An 18,775-nucleotide genomic window follows, 5' to 3' on the forward strand; every position below is an offset into this window, starting at 1 on the left:
TGCTTCCCAAAACTTACTTTTTATTACTGTACAAAAAGCACACACTCCCTCTTTTTGTCTCTCCCACCAACACCCCCCACCCCCCACCCCCCACCCAAGAGGACTATACATGGAGTGCAGGGACAGAGTGACCAGGAGGCCTTTGTCCGGCACCCTGCCCACAGGCTGAGCTCAGCCCCAGGCCCTTTCAGGCATCTAGACACGCCCACAGCCTGTCAGGCTGGAGCCAGGAGATTCCAGGTCACACATACTCCTTGGAAGAGTTGGACTTAGGGTAAGAGCGGGGTGCATGGTACCCAGCCTTGCTCTCATTCCTAGGACAGGAACAGGAGAGCAGTGCACCTCCCAGGATGACTAGGGCAGACCCTGCCCAGCCAATAAAGATGGCAGGACCAAACTCATACCTGTGAAGAGAAAGGGGTGGTTAGAAACCCTGACCTGCCTCTGCCCTCCTCCCTATCCCGGGACCCCAGACCTGTCCCCTTAGGAGGCAGGGTTCCCAGACTTACTTAATGTTGGTAGGGATCAAGGGGTTATAAAAGTCTGTGACAATCTGATGGCCATACCAGGAGCAAGCTATCAAGGCGGCAAGACCTGGAGAGAGAATGAGGGTTTCGGTATAGTGGGACCCCAAACGGGCACCTTGCCCAGCCTCGCTCCTCCCAGATGGGAGAACCCTGGGGCTCACCTGCCACGATGAAAATTATGCCTCCACCCATGGCTATACGGGCCTTCTTCACTTTGTCGTCTCCCCCACAGCGTGTGCACTTCATGCCCATCGTGGCCACAAACATGGCCAGGAAGCCCAGCACCAGGGAGACCACCATTAGGGCTCGAGTGGCCTGCATAGCCGCTGCGGGCGAGGGGAAAGGGCGCCGTCATTGCTGGAAATGCAGGTGGCTCCAGCCTTCGTGCAGCCGACCGCGCCCACTAACCCCTGGACCCCGTCTGTCCGGCGCCGTGTTTTGCCGCGGGCCAGGGGCGCCCAGGTGTCCGAGGCCTGGGCCAAACGGGCAGGTCCCCGCCCATCCCAACAGCGCGGCCTTCCTGCTCCCGCCCCGCCCTCTCCGCTCAAGGATCCGCCCGGGGCGCCGGGGTTTCGGTGAAACTGCCCTGTATAGGGGGAAGGGTGAAAGGGGCAACGAAAGGAAGCCGAGACGGTGGCCCGAGCCCCGCGCGGCGCACATGCCAGCCGGCGGCCCTGCTCTGAGCCCGCTATCGAGGCCACCGGGTTTGTGGCTTCGGCTAATCGGCCGATAAGATTAGAGGCCGCAGGCGGCGGCCCACTGTGACCAGCCGCACCGCCCTTCGGCCCTCGGCGCGCCCGGTGCCCCGCGACCCGGGGTCGTTTCTGTCTGAGAAAAGTGCGGGAGATGACGGAGTCCGTGGCCTGCCCAGGGATTGGGGAGGGGACGGCTCCGTCCTAAGAACCGCTGCTCGGAGCCAGGGACTAGGCTGGGTTGGGGGGCGGAAGAGGACCGTGGGCGACCGAGGTGCGCGCCGACGTGCAGCCGCCAGAACCCCGGCCCGCCCCCGCCCAGCCTCGCCGCCCCCACCCGACCACTTCCTCGTCCTGCAGCTCCCCGGCAACCCAGGGCGCCCAGCGTGGGGCTTCGGCTCTCCCACGCGCGCCACCCCGCCACCTCGGTCCGGGGCGCGTCCGCCCCGTCGGTCCCGCGGCCTTACCGGGCAGGGCGAGCACCGAGTCGTACATTTTGCAGCTCATCATCCCCGTGCTCTGCGTGACGCAGTCCATCCACAGCCCCTTGTACATGGCCTGGGCCGTGATGATGTTGTCGCCCGCATAGGAGCTCATCTGCCACTGCGGGATGGCGGTGCAGGCCACCAGACCCACCCAGCCCAGCAGGGCCATGGAGAAGCCCAGCAACTGCAGGCCCGAATTGGCCATTTCCGCCCTCAGAAAACACTGGGGGCGCCGGGCGGGAGACCCTACAGTAAAACAAACGACACTTGGGGGGCAGCCCCACGAAAGAAAACTTGAGGTAGAGTTTTCCGGTCACCCGAAGAGACAAAAAGAGTTTGGGTCAGGTGAATGCAAATCTTGTCACCGAAGTACACACAAATCGACCCCTCCAGTGAAGCGAAGGCCTCGCAGCAGAGGGAATAGGATACGCCGGGAGGGTGATTCCAGACAAAAGCGGTCCCCGAAGGCCAGGCGGTTCCCTCCGGCGCTCTCGGCGACCCTAGCCAAACAAAAGGTGGAGGGGCCGTCTGGGCGCGGTTCTGGGCGCCGGCAAGTCCCAAAGTATCCTGGGCTGTTAGTCCGAGGCTGCGGTGCGCAACAGAGGTGGCTCGGAGGTGAGCCAGCAGGTGCGGGCGGACAGGTGGGGCGCACCTGAGTATATGTAGGGCGTCGGGGGCGCGGCCCGCGGGCCCCGGGAGCGCGGGAGGGGAAGGCGGGACCGGAGGGGCGGCCGAGGGTGACCTGACGTCATCGAAGGGACACTCACCTGAACCGGAAGTCGTGGCCCCCACCCCTCCTTGCCCAGGTGAGGAGGAAGAAACCTGAGCACCAGGGTCACGCCCCTTCGCTTGCCCGGTTTTGACCGCCGCTGGGGAGGAGGCGGTGGCTCCCCGGGAGTCCCAAGCTCCGAATCAGCCCCTCCGGACTGGATTTCCCTCGAACACCGGGATGCCCCTTCCCTTCTTCCCAACAGGTGCGCCTGGGACGCTGCGGGGCGCCCCTGACCAGCCTCGGCGCCGCCCTTTCCCCGCCGGGTTCTGTCCAAAGTGCTCTCTCCCCGGCCCTGCTTTCGCCCCCACCCGCTGCTCTCCTTTTTTTTCTGTCTCCTACCCTAGTCGATCCCACCTTCGGGGACCCTGGCCCGATCCCTGAGAGTCGCCCCCTTCAGCACCCGCTTCACGGTCCCGGTTCTCTGGCTCTGCTACAGACACCCGGCTTCTGAGCGTGGCTCCCCAACAGCCCCACCTGCCTGTGCCCCCATTCCAACCCGACATGACTTACAGCCTGAACCCTTTGCACTCAACCTCCCCACCTACCACTAGCCCCTCCGGCATCAAGGATCCTAACTGGAGGAAGAAACCACTGGGACCGAAAGCCGGCCGAGGGTGGGGAGCGGGGTGAGGGCTGGGTCAGAGTCTTGGCCACACCCATCGTTCCCCTCCCTTAGAGTCTTTTCAGACCTATCCTCCACCTTTCCCATCCCTCCCCCACACTCGCCCGTTTCTCTTTCCCTCCCGAGCACTGCCTATTGCTGTGCACACCCTCACGCCCTCACTGTTCCGTCCTCCCTATAATCTGGCTCTCTAAGGTGGTCGTCCATGGTCCCTCACCCTGCAGTTTTGCTCTGTCTCCCCAAAGCGTTGCTCCCTCCTTCCTCCTGGCACCCCTTCCAGCCTTTTGCTCCTTCCTCCTTCATCTTTGGTCATCTCCCCTTCCTGCCTTTCCTGCTTTGGAGCTCCCTATTTTACTCCTTGTCTTTTTTGTTTGTTTGTTTGTTTGAGAGGGGAGGGGTCTGTGTTACCCAGGCTGGAGTGCAGAGGTGCAAATCTCAGCTCACTGCAGCCTCGCCTCCCGGGCTCAAGCGATCACCTCGCCTCAGCGTCCCCAGTAGCTGGGACCGCAGGTGCACACCACCACGCCCAGCTAAAGTTTTTGTATTTTTGGTGGAGAAGGGGTTTCACCGTGTTGCTCAGGCTGCTCTCGAACACCTGAACTCAAGCAATCCCCCCACCCCCGCCTCCTAAAGTGCAGGATTACAGGCGTGAGCCACCGCACCCAGCCCACTCCTTGTCTTTTCGTTTACCTTTGCGCCTTGTCTCCAGTCTCCTTGGAACCCAGCATCAGCAATTACTCTTTCTTTCCCCTTCTTAGGTGCACACTGCACTTTCCCCACCCACCCTGCCCAGTTTCCTCCCAATCTTCCTACTACCCTCCAACCTCCTCATACTTCTCAGATTCTCACATACCCTGTTTATTCTGGCTCTGTCTCATTTCATTTTCCTCTCTCCGTTTTTTTACCTCAACTCTCTCACGTTTTTTTATCTTTTTTTGCCCTCTCAAACATTTCTCTCCTTCCTTCATTTATTCGCTAAACATATTAAAGGCTCCCTTACGCTAAGCTAATTGACCTGCTTTTGTATAAAATGAAGACTTTCATGAACTCTTTTTTTTTTTTTTTTTTTTTGAGACAGAGTTTTGCTCTTGTCACCCAGGCAGGAGTGCAATGGCGTGATCTCGTCTCACTGCAACCTCCACCTCTTGGGTTCAAGTGATTCTCCTGCCTCAGCCTCCCAAGTAGCTGGGGGTACAGGTGCTCACCACCACGCCCGGCTAATTTTTTTTTTTTTTTTTTGACACGGAGTCTCGCTGTCTCCCACACTGGAGTGCAGTGGCGAGAACTTGGCTCACTGCAATCTCCGCCTCCCAGGTTCACGCCATTCTCCTGCCTCAGCCTCCCGAGTAGCTGGGACTACAGGCACCTGCCAGCATGCCCGGCTAATTTTTTGTGTTTTTAGTAGAGACGGGGTTTCACTGTGTTAGCCAGGATGGTCTCGATCTCCTGATCTCGTGATCCACCTGCCTCGACCTCCCAAAATGTTGGGATTACAGGCGTGAGCCACCGTGCCCAGCCAGTTTTTGTATTTTTAGTAGAGACGGGGTTTCACCATGTTGGCCAGGCCAATCTCGAATTCCTGACATCAGGTGATCCCAACCCACCTCGACCTCCCAAAGTGCTGGAATTACAGGCGTGAGCCACCACTCCCAGCCATGAACTCTTTGTTATTCATTTTTATTGTTGTATTTTTGGATTAATGGACTTTTCTGGATTCATGTACCCTAGAGACAGGGTCTCACTCAGTCGCCCAGGCTAGAGTGCAGTGGTGCAATTACAGCTCACTGCAGCCTTGAACTCCTGGGCTCAAAGAATGTTCCCCCCGGCCCCCGCCAACAAATAGCTGCAGTTACAGTCGTGTGTCATCATTGTTCTGGCATTGTTTGTTTTTTGAAACAGGGTCTTGCTCTGTCACCCAAGCTGGAGTGCAGTGGCGTGATCTTGGTTCACTGCAACCTCTGCCTCTGGGATTCAAGCAATTCTCCTGCCTCACCCTCCCGAGTAGCTGGGATTACACGCGCGCATCACCACGCCCAGCTAATTTTTTGTATTTTTAGTAGAGACGAGGTTTCACCATGTTGGCCAGGCTGGTCTCAAATTCCTGACCTCAAGTGATCTGTCTGCCTCAGCCTCCAGAGTGCTGGGACTACAGGCATGAGCTACTGCAACCGACTTTCCTTTTTTTTTTTTTTGAGATGGAGTCTTACTCTGTCCCCCAGGCTGGAGTGCAATGGCTCCATCTTGGCTCACTGCAAGCTCCGCCTCCTGAGTTCACGCCATTCTCCTGCCTCAGCCTGCTGAGTAGCTGGGATTACAGGCAACCGCCACCACACCCGGCTAATTTTTTTGTATTTTTTTAGTGGAGACGGGGTTTCACCATGTTAGCCAGGATGGTCTTGATCTCCTGACCTCGTGATCTGCCCATCTCAGTCTCCCAAAGTGCTGGGATTACATGTGTGAGCCACCACACCCAGCCTTTTTTTTTTTTTTAATTTTAAAAGACTAGTCAGGTGCAGTAGTGAGAAGGGGATGAGAGTAGAAAAAGAAGTTCCATCTGTAACTGATTGTGAACAATCAATTGAAATAATTCACTACCTTCAGACCAGCTGAGATTTTCTTGAACATTTTCCTTTGAGCTCTAAGGAAAATGTTTGTCATCACTATACGCGGCTTCTCTCCAAACTCACTGCCGCCACCCTACACCAGCCCAAGGCTGGACACGGCAACTGCCTCCAAACTAATCTCCCTGCTTCCACACTGATCCTTTTAAACTCTATTCTCTGGAGTGACCGCTTCTTACCCACTCAGAGCTTTGTCATTTCCTGTTTAAAATCTTTCACTGACACTCGTGTTCTCGCCAGTAAGTGCCACACCATGGCTGACCTGACGGCCTCAACCACACTTCTCTCTGTTCCTGCCGACTGAATTGCCTTTGTACAGTCTGTTCTCTGGGTCTGGAAGCTCTTCTCCATCCACTCCCACCCACCTTCCTCTATCCAGCTAACCAACTCATCCTTCAGCTATCCCTCAAATATCACTTCTTTTAGAAAGCCTGGCCTGACCACCCCACCCCAAACGGAGTCAGATCATCTGCATAGTACTCTCACAGCTGCCAGTACTTTGCTTTCAAAGCTCTTTTCTTTTTTTTTTTGAGACAGAGTCTCGCTTAGTCGCCCAGGCTGGAGTGCAATGGCGCTATCTCGGCTCACTGCAAGCTCCGCCTCCCGGGTTCACGCCATTCTCCTGCCTCAGCCTCCCGAGTAGCTGGGACTACAGGCACCCGCCGCCTCGCCCGGCTAATTTTTTGCATTTTTAGTAGAGATGGGGTTTCACCGTGTTAGCCAGGATGGTCTCGATCTCCTGACCTCGTGATCCGCCCGCCTCGGCCTCCCAAAGTGCTGGGATTACAGGCGTGAGCCACCGCGCCCGGCCAAAGCTCTTTTCGCAGTTGGAAAATACTATATTTACTTTATGTGCTTATTTATTCAGTATCAATAACCCCAACCCCACTGTACTGTATGGTCCAAGAGGGTAGAGATTTGTCTGGGTTTTATCACCAGTAAATATTTGATGAATGAATAAATTGCAAATAAATAATATTTTCATTCACTGTTCAACAAATATTTTCTTTTTTCTTTCTTTTTTTTTTTTCTGAGACGGAGTCTCACTTTGTCGCCCAGGTTGGAGTGCGGTGGCACGATCTCGGCTCACTGCAAGCTCCGCCTCCCGGGTTCACGCCATTCTCCTGCCTCAGCCTCCCGAGCAGCTGGGACTACAGGCGCCCGCCACCACGCCCGGCTGATTTTTTGTATTTTTAGTAGAGACGGGGTTTCACCGTGTTAGCCAGGATGGTCTCGATCTCCTGACCTCGTGACCCACCCGCCTCGGCCTCCCAAAGTGCTGGGATTACAGGCGTGAGCCACCGCGCCCGGCCTCTTTTTTCTTTTTTTTCTTTCTTTCTCTTTTTTTTTTTTTTTTTTTTGAGACAGTCTTGCTCTGTCACCCAGGCTGGAACGCAGTGGCGATCTTGGCTCATCACAACCTCTGCCTCTCAGGTTCAAGCAATTCTTGTGCCTCAGCTTCCCAAGTAGCTGGGATTACAGGCATGCGCCACCATGTCCAGCTAATTTTTAAAATATTTTTAGTAGAGATGGGGTTTCACCATGTTGGCCAGGCTGTTCTCGGACTCCTGACCTCAGGTCATCCGCCCACCTTGGCCTCCCAAAATTCTAGGAGGGAAAATAGCTGGGACTACAGGCGTGAGCTACCGCACCCAACCCTCAACAAATATTTCCTAAGTGTCTATAATGTGCCAAACATGGCCAGGCACAGTGGTTATGTCTGTAGTCCCAGCTACCCAGGAAGCTGAGGTGAGAAGATCGCTTAAGCCTATAAGTTCGAGGCTGCAGTGAGCTATGATCATGCCACTGCACCCCAGCCTGGGCAACAGAGGGAGATTCTATCTCAAAAAAAAAAAAAGGTGTGGCCAGGCATGGTGGCTCATGCCTGTAATCCCAGCGCTTTGGGAGGCAGAGGCAGGAAGATCACGAGGTCAGGAGTTAGAGACCAGCCTAGCCAACATTGTGAAACCCTATCTACTAGAAATACAAAAAATTAGCTGGTGGCAGGGGCCTGTAATCGCAGCTACTCAGGAGGCTGAAGCAGGAGAATCACTTGAATCTGGGAGGCACAGGTTGCAGTGAGCTGAGATCACATCACTGCACTCCAGCCTGGGCAACAGAGTGAGACTCCATCTCAAAAAAAAGGGGTGGGGGCCAGGCAAGGTGGCTCACACCTGTAATCCCAGCACTTTGGGAGGCTGAGGCAGGCAGATCATGAGGTCAGGAGTGCGAGAACAGCCTGGCCAACATGGTGAAACCCCGTCTCACTAAAGATACAAAAAATTAGCTGGTCGTGGCGACACGTGCCTGTAGTCCCAGCTACTCTGGAGACTGAGGCAAGATAATTGCTTGAACCCAGGAGGTGGAGGTTGCAAGGTTGCAGTGAGCCGAGATCGCGCCATTGCACTCCAGCCTGGACAACAGCAAGACTCTGTCTCGATTAAAAAAAAAAAAAAAGCCAGGTGCAGTGGCTCATGCCTGTAATCCCAGCACTTTGGGAGGTCAGGAGTTCAAGACCAGCCTGGCCAACATGGTGAAACCCCGTCTCTACTTAAAATACAAAATTTAGCCAGGCATGCTGGTGGGTGCCTGTAATCCTAGCTACTCGAGAGGCTAAAGCAGGAGAATTGCTTGAACCCGGGAGGCAGATGTTGCAATGAGCCAAGATTGCGCCATTGCACTCTAGCCTGGGGGACAAGAGCAAGACTTCGTCTGGAAAAAAAAAAAAAAAAGGATCAGTCACTATAGTTGACCCTGGCAATACAGCAGGAAACAAAACAGATAAGGATACTGAACTCATGCAACTTATTTTCTAGAAGGAAGAAGCAGACAATAAAGACATAAACAAAACAGTGCATGTTTTGAAGGCAATAAAGCAGTGTAATGTGATGAGGTTCAATCTACTCTAGGATGAGGTCAGGGAGAACTTTTTGAGGAAATGACTGTTAAATAATAAGCCAGCGGCTGGGCGCAATGGCTCATGCCTGTAATCCCGGCACTTTGGGAGGCTGAGGCAGGTGGTTCACCTGAGGTCAGGAGTTCAAGACCAGCCTGGCCAACATGGTGAAAACCCATCTCTACTAAAAATATTGTTAAAAATTAGCCAGGCATGATGGTGTGTGCCTGTAATCCCAGCTACTCAGGAGGCTGAGGCAGGAGAATCGCTTGAACCTGGGAGGCAGAGGTTGCAGTGAGCCGAGATCGTGCCATTGCACTCCAACCTGGGTGACAAGAGCAAAACTCCATCTCAAAAAAACAGAAAATAATAATAGTAAGCCACGAGGGAACCATATTATAGGCAGAAGGAACAGCAAGTGCAAAGGCCTTGTATGGATTGCCCCTTTGAGACTCATACTAATTAATTTAAAGCAGAATTTCTCAACTTTGACACTGTCAACATTTTTTCTCCCTGCTATCTCTATTGCCATTTTGGGCTAATTTTTTGTTGTCCTGCATATTATAGGATATTTAGGAGCATCTCTGACTTCTACCAATTAGATACACCCTCCCCTGCACCTAAGTGTGACAAAAATGTCTCCAGATATTGCCAAATGTCCCAGGGAGGAGAGGAGCAAAATGGGTCCCAGTAAAGTGTGACTGGTGAGCATCATTGTGGATTTTTTTCCTCTAATGGCCTTGAAGTAAGTAGTTGGATAACAGGATCCAAGTAGGGACCAGACGCGGTGGTTCACGCCTGTAATCCCAGCACTTTGGGAGGCTGAGGCGGGCGGATCACCTGAGGTCAGGAATTTGAGACCAGCCTGACCAACATGGAGAAACCCTGTCTCTACTAGGAATACAAAATTAACCGGGCGTGTTGACGCATTCCTGCAATCCCAGCTACTTGGGAGGCTGAAGCAGGAGAATCGCTTGAAGCTGGGAGGCAGAGGTTACAGTGAGCCGAGGTCTCACCATTGCACTCCAGCCTGGGCAACAAGACTGAAACTCCGTCAAAAAAAAAAAAAGTAAAAAAAAAGGATCCAAGTAGATGAATAGTTGAAATTAACTAGAGTTGGGTGTTACTAAAAAGAGGAAGAAGGAGTTTTATAATATTTTCATGAGAGTGATTGTGTTAGATTATATATATAAATTGGGTAAGAGGGAGAGCAAACACAAAAGAGTTGATGGATAGTGAAAAACTGGTAGGGTCAATGGTTTAGAGGTCCCCTGAGGTGAAGGAAGTGAGGATACATGAGGCTGGACATGGTGGCTCATGTCTGTAATCCCAACACTTAGGGAGGCTGAGGTAGGTGGATCACATGAGCTCAGGAGTTGGAGACCAGCCTGGGCAACATGGCAAAACTCATCTCTACCAAAAAAATACAATAGCAAAAAGTTACCCAGGCATGGTGGCTGGCACCTGTAGTCCTAGCTACTCACTTGAGAGGCTGCAGTGGGAGGATCACTTAAGTCTAGGAGGTCGAGGCTACTGTGAGCCATGATCATACCACTGCACTCCAGCCTGGGCAACAGAGGGAGACCCTGTCTCAAAAACAGAAAAGAAAGGGCCGGGTGCGGTGGCTCAAGCCTGTAATCCAGCACTTTGAGAGGCCGAGGCGGGCAGATCACAAGGTCAGGAGATCAAGACCATCCTGGCTAACACGGTGAAACCCCATCTATACTAAAAATACAAAAAAATTAGCTGGGCATGGTGGTGGGCACCTGTAATCCCAGCTACTCAGGAGGCTGAGGCAGGAGAATGGCATGAACCCGGGAGACAGAGCTTGCAGTGAGCCAAGATGGCGCCACTGCACTCCAGCCCGGGCGACAGAGCAAGACTGCGTCTCAAAAAAAAAAAAAAAAAGAAAGAAAAAATAGAGAGAGAGAGAGAAAGGGCTGGGCGTGGTGGCTCATGCCTGTAATCCCAGCACTTTGAGAGGTTGAGGCGGACAGATCACGAGGTCAGGAGATCAAGACCATCCTGGCTAACATGGTGAAACCCTGTCTCTACTAAAAATACAAAGAAAATTAGCCGGGCATGGTGGCAGGTTCCTGTAGTCCCAGCTACTCGGGAGGCTGAGGCAGGAGAATGGCATGAACCCGGGAGGCGGAGCTTGCAGTGAGCAGAGATTGCGCCACTGGGCAACAGAGTGAAACTCTGTCTCAATAAATAAATAAATAAAATTTTTTAAAAAGCAAAAAAAAAAAAAAAAAAGAAGTGAGAATATGTGAGTAAATGAACTAGAAGGCCAGAAATGATTATGAAACATTCCTGGCTTGAATCTAAAAAATTGGAAGAAGGCCAGGCACAGTGGCTCATGCCTATAATCTTAGCACTTTGGGAGGCCGAAGCAAGCAGATCACTTGAGGCCAAGCAGATTGCTTGAGGCTTGAGACCAGCCTGACTTGTTAACATGGCAAAACCCCATCTCTACTAAAAATACAAAAATTGGCCAGGTGTCGGAGGCCTGCAGAGAGCCGAGATCATGCTACTGCACTCCAGCTTGGGTGACAGAGCAAGACTCGGTCTCAAAAAAAAAGCCAGGCGTAATCCCAGCTTCTTGGGAGGTTGAGCCATGAGAACTGCTTGAATCCAGGAAGCAGAAATTGCAGTGAACTGAGATCACACCACTGCACTCCTGCCTGGGCAACACAGCAAGACTCTGTCTCAAAACAAAAGAAAAAAATTGTTGCTAGGCATGGCAGCTCATGTCCGTAATCCCAGCATTTTGGGAGGCCAAGGCCGACAGATAGCTTGAGGTCAGGAATTCGAGACCAGCCTGGGCAACATGGTGAAACCTATCTCTGCTAAAAATAAAAAAATTAGCCAGGCATGGTGGTGGGTGCCTATAATCTCCGCTACTCGGGCGACTGAGAATCGCTTGAACCCCAGAGGCAGAGGTTGCAGTGAGCCGAGATCATGCCACCGCACTCTAACCTGAGCAACAAGAGAGAAATTCCCAGCACTTTAGAAGGCCAAGGTTGGCGGATCACTTGAGTTCCAGGGTTCGTGACCAAACTGGCCAACATGGTGAAACCCTGTCTCTACTAAAAACACAAAAATTAGCCGGGCATGGTGGTGCACACCTGTAATCCCAGCTACTCAGGAGGTTGAGGCAGGAGATTCGCTTGAACCCAGGAGGCAGAGGTTGCAGTGAGCCGAGATGGTGCCATTGCACTCCAGCCTGGGCAACAGAGTGAGACTCCATCTCAAAAAAAAAAAAAATTGGGAGAGTTTGTTTTTAGAGATAACAAAGCCTAGGGTAGAGGTCTGAGGATGGGCTGAAGAGGAAGATCACTGGAGAAGAGACTGAGGAGCGGAGAGGCCACGATGGATTGCCCTGATGGATTCTGAAGTTATCAACGATGATGTGAGGAAAATAGGTGAAAAGAGGAAGAGGATGAGCCACAGGTGCTAACATTATCAGTGAATGTGGCGGAACAACCAGGTTTGAAGACCCTCGCAACAAGTAGAGGCAGCAGATCATATAGTTTGAGACATTAATTTCAAAGAGCAGAGGATTTTGAAAGATGAAGAAAGAATAAGGGTCTAAGGCCGGGCGCAGTGGCTCACGCCTATAATCCCAGCACTTTGGGAGGCCGAGGCAGGCAGATCACGAGGTCAGGAGTTCGAGACCAGCCTGATCAACATGGTGAAACCCCGTCTCTACTAAAAATACAAAAATTAGCTGGGCATAGTCGTGCACGTTTGTAATCCCAGCTACTCAGGAGGCTGAGGCAGGAGAATCATTTGAACCCGGGAGGCGGAGGTTGCAGTGAGCCAAGATTGCACTACTGTACTCCAGCCGGGGTGACAGAGCGAGACTCCATCTCAAAAATCAAACAAAAAAAAAGGGTCTAGACGCAGCACTAGGGAGCAATACTCATACTTGACTCTGCAATATGCAAAGACCAATGAACAAGTCTCTGTAAAGAGGGTTGCCAGGGAAGTGTGCCCTCCAGACGCCAGGTTCCAGTAAGGTCTAGGAAAGGGAGGTTCAGAGAAGAGGATGGACTTACAAGGATGATGACAGACATTGAGTCCAGAGGTAACAATGGAAAAGTTTGAAAAGTCAAGTCTGGTTGGAAGATTGGGTGATATTAGGGGATATACACAACAGTATGGGATGGTAGATGATGACATTATGAGTTAAACAACCTCGTATGAAAACCCAACCAACTTGTTTGTTTCTACAGGAAAATGTTCTGAGTTCTGAAAACTGATACATAAATTAACTTTGGAAACTTGCAGCATTATTTATAAAGTAATTGGTCACTGATTAGATTTAAGGCAGATGGAATATTCCAGGTTCTAATTCTGCTTCCTTCAGGACTTCATCCTTGGGCTTTGACCATCTCATCTATCGAATAGGAGTGATAATGTTTTTGCCTACTTGGGAAACAAGAGGCTGGGCTAAGTGTTCCACTACGGTTCATTCTGGAGTAAATATTTGAGATACAGATTTGGGAAAGAAGTGAAAAAGTGACCAACTCATTTATGAGGCTAGGGTAATCTTGCCCCTGAAATCAGTTAGGAATAATATAAGAAATGAATTTTAGGCCCGTTTAATCTATGAATATAGACCCAAAAGTCTTTAATAAAATATTACTTAACTAGGCTGGGAGCAGTGGCTCACACCTGCAATCCCAGCACTTTGGGAGGCTGAGATGGGCAGAACACATGAGGCCAGGAGGTCAAAACCAGCCTGACCAACATGGTGAAACCCCGCCTCTACTAAAAATATCAAATAATTCAGCCGGGCACGGTGGCTCACGCCTGTAATCCCAGCACTTTGGGAGGCCAAGGCAGGTGGATCACGAGGTCAGGAGATCGAGACCATCCTGGCTAACACGATGAAACCCTGTCTCTACTAAAAATACAAAAAATTAGCTAGGTGTGGTGGCGGGCGCCTGTAGTCCCAGCTACTCGGGAGGCTGAGGCAGGAGAATGGCATGAACCTGGGAGGCAGAGCTTGCAGTGAGCCGAGATAGCACCACTGCACTCCACCCTGGGCGAAAGAGCGAGACTCTGTCTCACAAAAAAAAAAATTAGCAGCCGGGCGCGGTGGCTCAAGCCTGTAATCCCAGCACTTTGGGAGGCCGAGACGGGCGGATCACGAGGTCAGGAGTTCGAGACCATCCTGGCTAACACGGTGAAACCCCGTCTCTACTAAAAAATACAAAAAAAAAACTAGCCGGGCGAGGTGGTGGGCGCCTGTAGTCCCGGCTACTCGGGAGGCTGAGGCAGGAGAATGGCGTAAAAACCCGGGAGGCGGAGCTTGCAGTGAGCTGAGATCCGGCCACTGCACTCCACCCTGGGCGACATAGCGAGACTCCGTCTCAAAAAAAAAAAAAAAAAAAAAAAAATTAGCCAGGCGTGGTGACACACACCTGTAGTCCCAGCTATTCAGGAGGCTGAGACGGGAGAATCGCTTGAACCTGAGAGGCAGAGGTTGCAGTGAGGCGAGATGGTGCCACTGCACCCCAGCCTGGGTGACACAGCAAGATTTTGTCTAAAAAAAACAAAACAAAAAAATTACAAAATCCATCATTGTAGTTTATCAAATAATAGACTAAAGGAAAAAAATCAGCAGGACACAGTGGCTCTTGCCTGTAATCCCAGCACTTTGGGAGGCCAAGGTGGGTGAATCACGAGGTCAGGAGATTGAGACCATCCTGGCTAACATGGCGAAACCCCATCTCTACTAAAAATACAAAAAATTAGCCAGGGGTGGTGGCACACACCTGTAGTCCCAGCTACTTGGGAGGCTGAGGCAGGAGAAACACTTGAACCCAGGAGACGGAGCTTGCAGTGAGCCGAGATCACGCCACTGCACTCCAGCCTGGGTGACAGAGTGAGACTTCATCTCAAAAAAAAAAAAACCAAAAAAGCAGAAAAAAGAAAAAAAGAAAAAAAATCATATGGCTATTTCAAATGAGAATTTTAAAGGGGATTTGATGAGGTTCAATATCTGCTTATCATAAAAACCCTTAGCACACAAAGTTTAGGTAGGAAATTCTTATACTTAAGGAATAATGTTAGACTGATCTCTTTTATTATTGAGGAAAAAAACAAAGATGTCCACTGTTACCACCCTTATTTTACAAAATCCTGGAGGTCTTGAGCAGTACTACAAGAAAATAAAAGAAACAAGTAGTGCAAAGATAGGAAAGGAAAACATAAAACTGATTATTTGCCGGACGCAGTAGCTCATGGCTAATCCCAGCACTTTGGGAGGCCGAGGTGGGTGGATCAACAGGTGAGGAGTTCGAGACCAGCCTGGCCAACGTGGTGAACCCATCTCTACTAAAAATACAAAAATTAGCTGCAGGTGGTAGCTCACACCTGTAATCCCAGCTGCTTGCGAGGCTGAGGCAGAAGAATCACTTGAACCTGGAAGATAGAGGTCACAGTGAGCCAAGATCACGCCACTGCACTCCAGCCTGGGCAACAGAGCAAGACTCCGTCTCAAAAAAACAACAAAACAAAACAAAACAAAAACCCTGATTATTTGCAGGTAGTATAATCATCTACTTAGAAAAACCAATAAAATCACCAGTCGCAGTAGCTCACGCCTGTAATCCCAGCACTTTGGGAGGCTAAGGCAGGTGGATCACCTGATGTCTGGAGTTCGAGACCAGCCTAACCAACTTGAAGAAACCCCACCTCTACTAAAAATACAAAATTAGCCAGGAATGGTGGTGCATGCCTGTAATCCCAGTTACTCAGGAGATTGAGACAGGAGAATTGCTTGAACCCCAGAGGCAGAGGTTGCAGTGAGCTGAGATAGCGCCATTGCACCCTAGCCTGCGTAATGATTGAAACTCCGTCTTAAAATAAATAAATACAATAAAATCAACAGAAAGACTGTAGAACCAACAAGGGTATTCATAAAGGTTGTTGTGTACAAAATTAACCTATAAAACAAATAAACAAAAAAACCACCAGTATTTTACTGCACCAGAAATAACCAACCAGAAAATGTTAAGAAAAAAAAAAAGAAAAAACAAGGCCAGGCACAGTGGCTCATGCCTGTAATCTCAGCACTCTGGGAGGCCAAGGTGGGTGGATACTTGAGCCCAAGAGTTTTAGGCCGGCCTGGGCAACACAGGGAAACCCTATCTCTACAAAAAAAAAAAAATACAAAAATTTGCTGGGCGTGGTGGTATGTGCACAACTGTAGTCCCAGGTACTTGGGAGGCTGAAGTGGGAGGATTTCTTGAGCCCAGGAGGTCAAGACTGCAGTGAGCTGTGATTGCACCACTCTACTCCAGCCAGGACAACAGAGTGGCACTCTGTTTCAAAAAAAAAAAAAGAAGAAAGAAAAAGAATAATAAAAATAACATTTGGCCAGGCGCGGTGGCTCAAGCCTGTAATCCCAGCACTTTGGGAGGCCGAGGCGGGTGGATCACGAGGTCAGGAGATCGAGACTATCCTGGCTAACATGGTGAAACCCCGTCTCTACTAAAAATACAAAAAACTAGCCGGGCGTGGTGGCAGGCGCCTGTAGTCCCAGCTACTTGGGAGGCTGAGGCAGGAGAATGGCGTAAACCCGGGAGGCGGAGCTTGCAGTGAGCCGAGATGGCGCCACTGCACTCCAGCCTGGGAGACACAGCGAGACTCTGTCTCAAAAAAAATAAAAATAAAAATAAAAATAAATAACATTCAATGGCCAGGCCCGGTGGCTCACACTTGTAATCCCAGCACTTTGGGAGGCCGAGGCGGGTGGATCACAAGGTCAGGAGTTGGAGACCAGCCTGTCCGTCCAACATGGCGAAAGCCCGTTTCTGCTAAAAATACAAAAAATTAGCCAGGCGTAGTGGCACACGCCTGTAGTCCCAGATACTCGGGAAGGTGAGGCAGGAGAATTGCTTGAACCAGGGAGGTGGAGGTTGCAGTGAGCCAAGATCTCACCATCGCACTCCAACCTGGGCAACAGGGTGAGACTATGTCTCAAAAATAAATAAATAAATAAATAAATAAATAAATAAATAACATTCAATTTGCATCAGTGACAAAATTATAAGGCATCTAGGAACTAACCAAGAATTCCTAAAACTTTAGTGGAAAAATGTTTTTTAGTTCTCATAAAATACATAGATGACAGCCTGAATATATAAATCAATAGTCCATGCTTTCGAATGGGATGACTTAATATTATAAAGATATCGACTGTCCTTAGAATAACTTATAATTAAATGCTACCAATAAAAACCCAACTGGCAGCCAGGTGTGGTGGCTCATGCCGGTAATTCCAGCACTTTGGGAGGCCGAAGCAGGTGGATCACCTGAGGTCAGGAGTTCAAGACCAGCCTGACCAACATGGTGAAACTCCATCTTTACTAAAAATACAAAAATTAGCCCATAGTGGTGGCTTATGCCATAATCCCAGCTACTTGGGAGGCCAAGGCAGGAGAATATCTTGAACCCAGGAGGCAGATGTTGCAGTGAGCTGAGATCGTGCCATTGCACTCCAGCCTGGGTGACAAGATCGACATTCCATCTCAAAAAAGAAAAGATAGGCTGGGCGCAGTGGCTTATGCCTGGAATCCCAGCACTTTGGGAGGCCGAGGCGGGCAGATCATGAGGTCAAGAGATCGAGACCATCCTGGCCAACATGGTGAAACCCTATCTCTACTAAAAATGCACAAAATTAGCCTGGTGTGGTGGCAGGCGCCTGTAATCCCAGCTACTTGGGAGGCTGAGGCAGGAGAATCGCTCGAACTCAGGAGACGGAGGTTGCAGTGAGCCGAGATGGCGCCATTGCACTCCAGCCTGGGCAAAAAGAGCGAAACTCCATCTCAAAAAAAAAAAAAAAAAAAAAAAAAAATCCAACTGTTGTTTTAGTTTTTTTTTTAGAAAAAAAACATTAAATTTATGTAAGCAAGTTTTTTTTTAAAGGATCTTGTTAAGTGTATCCCCAAATTTGTATAGAGCAATAAAAAACAACAAATATTAAGTCTATAGTGAAAAGAAAGAGTAACAGCCGGGCACGGTGGCTCACACTTGTAATCCAGCACTTTGGGAGGCTGAGGCGGGTGGATCACTTGAGGACAGGAGTTCAAGACCAGCCTGGCCAAGATGGTGAAACCCGGTCTCTACTAAAAATACAAAACAATTAGCCAGGCATGGTGGTGGGCACCTGTAACCCCAGCTACTCAGGAGGCTGAGGCAGAGGAACACCTTGAACCCAGGAGACAGAGGTTGCAGTGAGTCGAGATCAGGCTATTGCAATCCAGCCTGGGCAACAAGAGAAAACTCTGTCTCAAAAAAAAGAAAGAAAGAAAGAGTAACAAGAAATCTCTTGCCTTTCCCGGAAATTTAAACTTGCTACAAAGTATCATAAAAATCAACTTGTGCAAGAACAGACAAATACATCAATGGAACAGAATACAAATTCAGAGACAGACCCTTACATCATACATCAGAATTTCATATATGATAAAAGTGGTTCACTAAAGAGAAAAATAAATTGGATCCCTAACACCTAAAACAAGGATGAATTCCAGAAGAATCAAGAAGACACCTAAATGTGAAAAGTAAAACTGTAAAGTTACTGGAAGAAAATGTAAAAGAATACATCTGTGGTGCAGAGTTGGGAAAGAATATATACAAATGATCAGCAATCACAAACCATAAGGAGAAAAAAATGGTCATTTTCATTACACTTAAATTAAGAATTTCTATTCTGGCCAGGAGCGATGGCTCACACCTATAATCCTAGCACTCTAGGAGGCCGAGGTGGGTGGGTCACCTGAGGTCAGGAGCTCCAGACCCACCTCACCAACATGGCGAAACACCGTCTCTACTAAAAATACAAAAATTAGCTGCATGTGCTAGCTCACACCTGTAATCCCAGCTACTCAGGAGGCTAAGGCAAGAAAATCACTTGAACCCAGTGGGCAGAGGTTGCGGTGAGACAAGATTGCGCCACTGCACTCCAGCCTGGGTGACAGAGCCAGATTCCATCTGAAAAAAAGAAAAAAAAATAAATCTATTTCATGAAGTTCACAAAGGAAAAATTAATATAGAGATAATAGAAAAGGAGAAGGTATTTGCAATGCCTAAATCTGACAAGTAACTGATCTCTCTCTCTCTCTTTTTTTTTTTTTTTT

General features: G+C 49.9%; 2 protein-coding genes across 4 annotated transcripts in view; one reads left to right on the forward strand and one right to left on the reverse strand.

The window, feature by feature from the left end:
- On the reverse strand, positions 1-3,138 carry CLDN7 (claudin 7). Of its 3 annotated transcripts, none has more exons than XM_001107265.5 (5): positions 3,022-3,138; positions 1,687-2,204; positions 689-853; positions 510-594; positions 1-404 (listed from the first exon to the last, which is right to left on the reverse strand). In XM_001107265.5, the coding sequence occupies exons 2-5, from the start codon at positions 1,907-1,909 to the stop codon at positions 242-244; spliced, it is 636 nt and encodes a 211-aa protein (XP_001107265.1). In that variant the 5' UTR covers positions 1,910-2,204; positions 3,022-3,138; the 3' UTR covers positions 1-241. The 3 variants fall into 3 exon arrangements, with proteins under 3 accessions (XP_001107265.1, XP_077826302.1, XP_077826303.1); XM_077970176.1 differs by lacking the exon at positions 3,022-3,138 and adding an exon at positions 2,472-2,948; XM_077970177.1 differs by lacking the exons at positions 510-594; positions 3,022-3,138 and having other exon boundaries at positions 1,687-2,339.
- SLC2A4 (solute carrier family 2 member 4) overlaps positions 2,474-18,775 on the forward strand; it is a 26,638-nt gene continuing 10,336 nt past the window's right edge. The window contains exon 1 of the mRNA XM_077970152.1: positions 2,474-2,678. The gene's annotated coding sequence lies outside the window, so the exon portion shown is untranslated. The remainder of the gene's footprint in view (positions 2,679-18,775) is intronic.

This window comes from Macaca mulatta, chromosome 16 (genome assembly GCF_049350105.2).
Source record: "Macaca mulatta isolate MMU2019108-1 chromosome 16, T2T-MMU8v2.0, whole genome shotgun sequence".
Lineage (NCBI taxonomy): Eukaryota > Metazoa > Chordata > Mammalia > Primates > Cercopithecidae > Macaca > Macaca mulatta.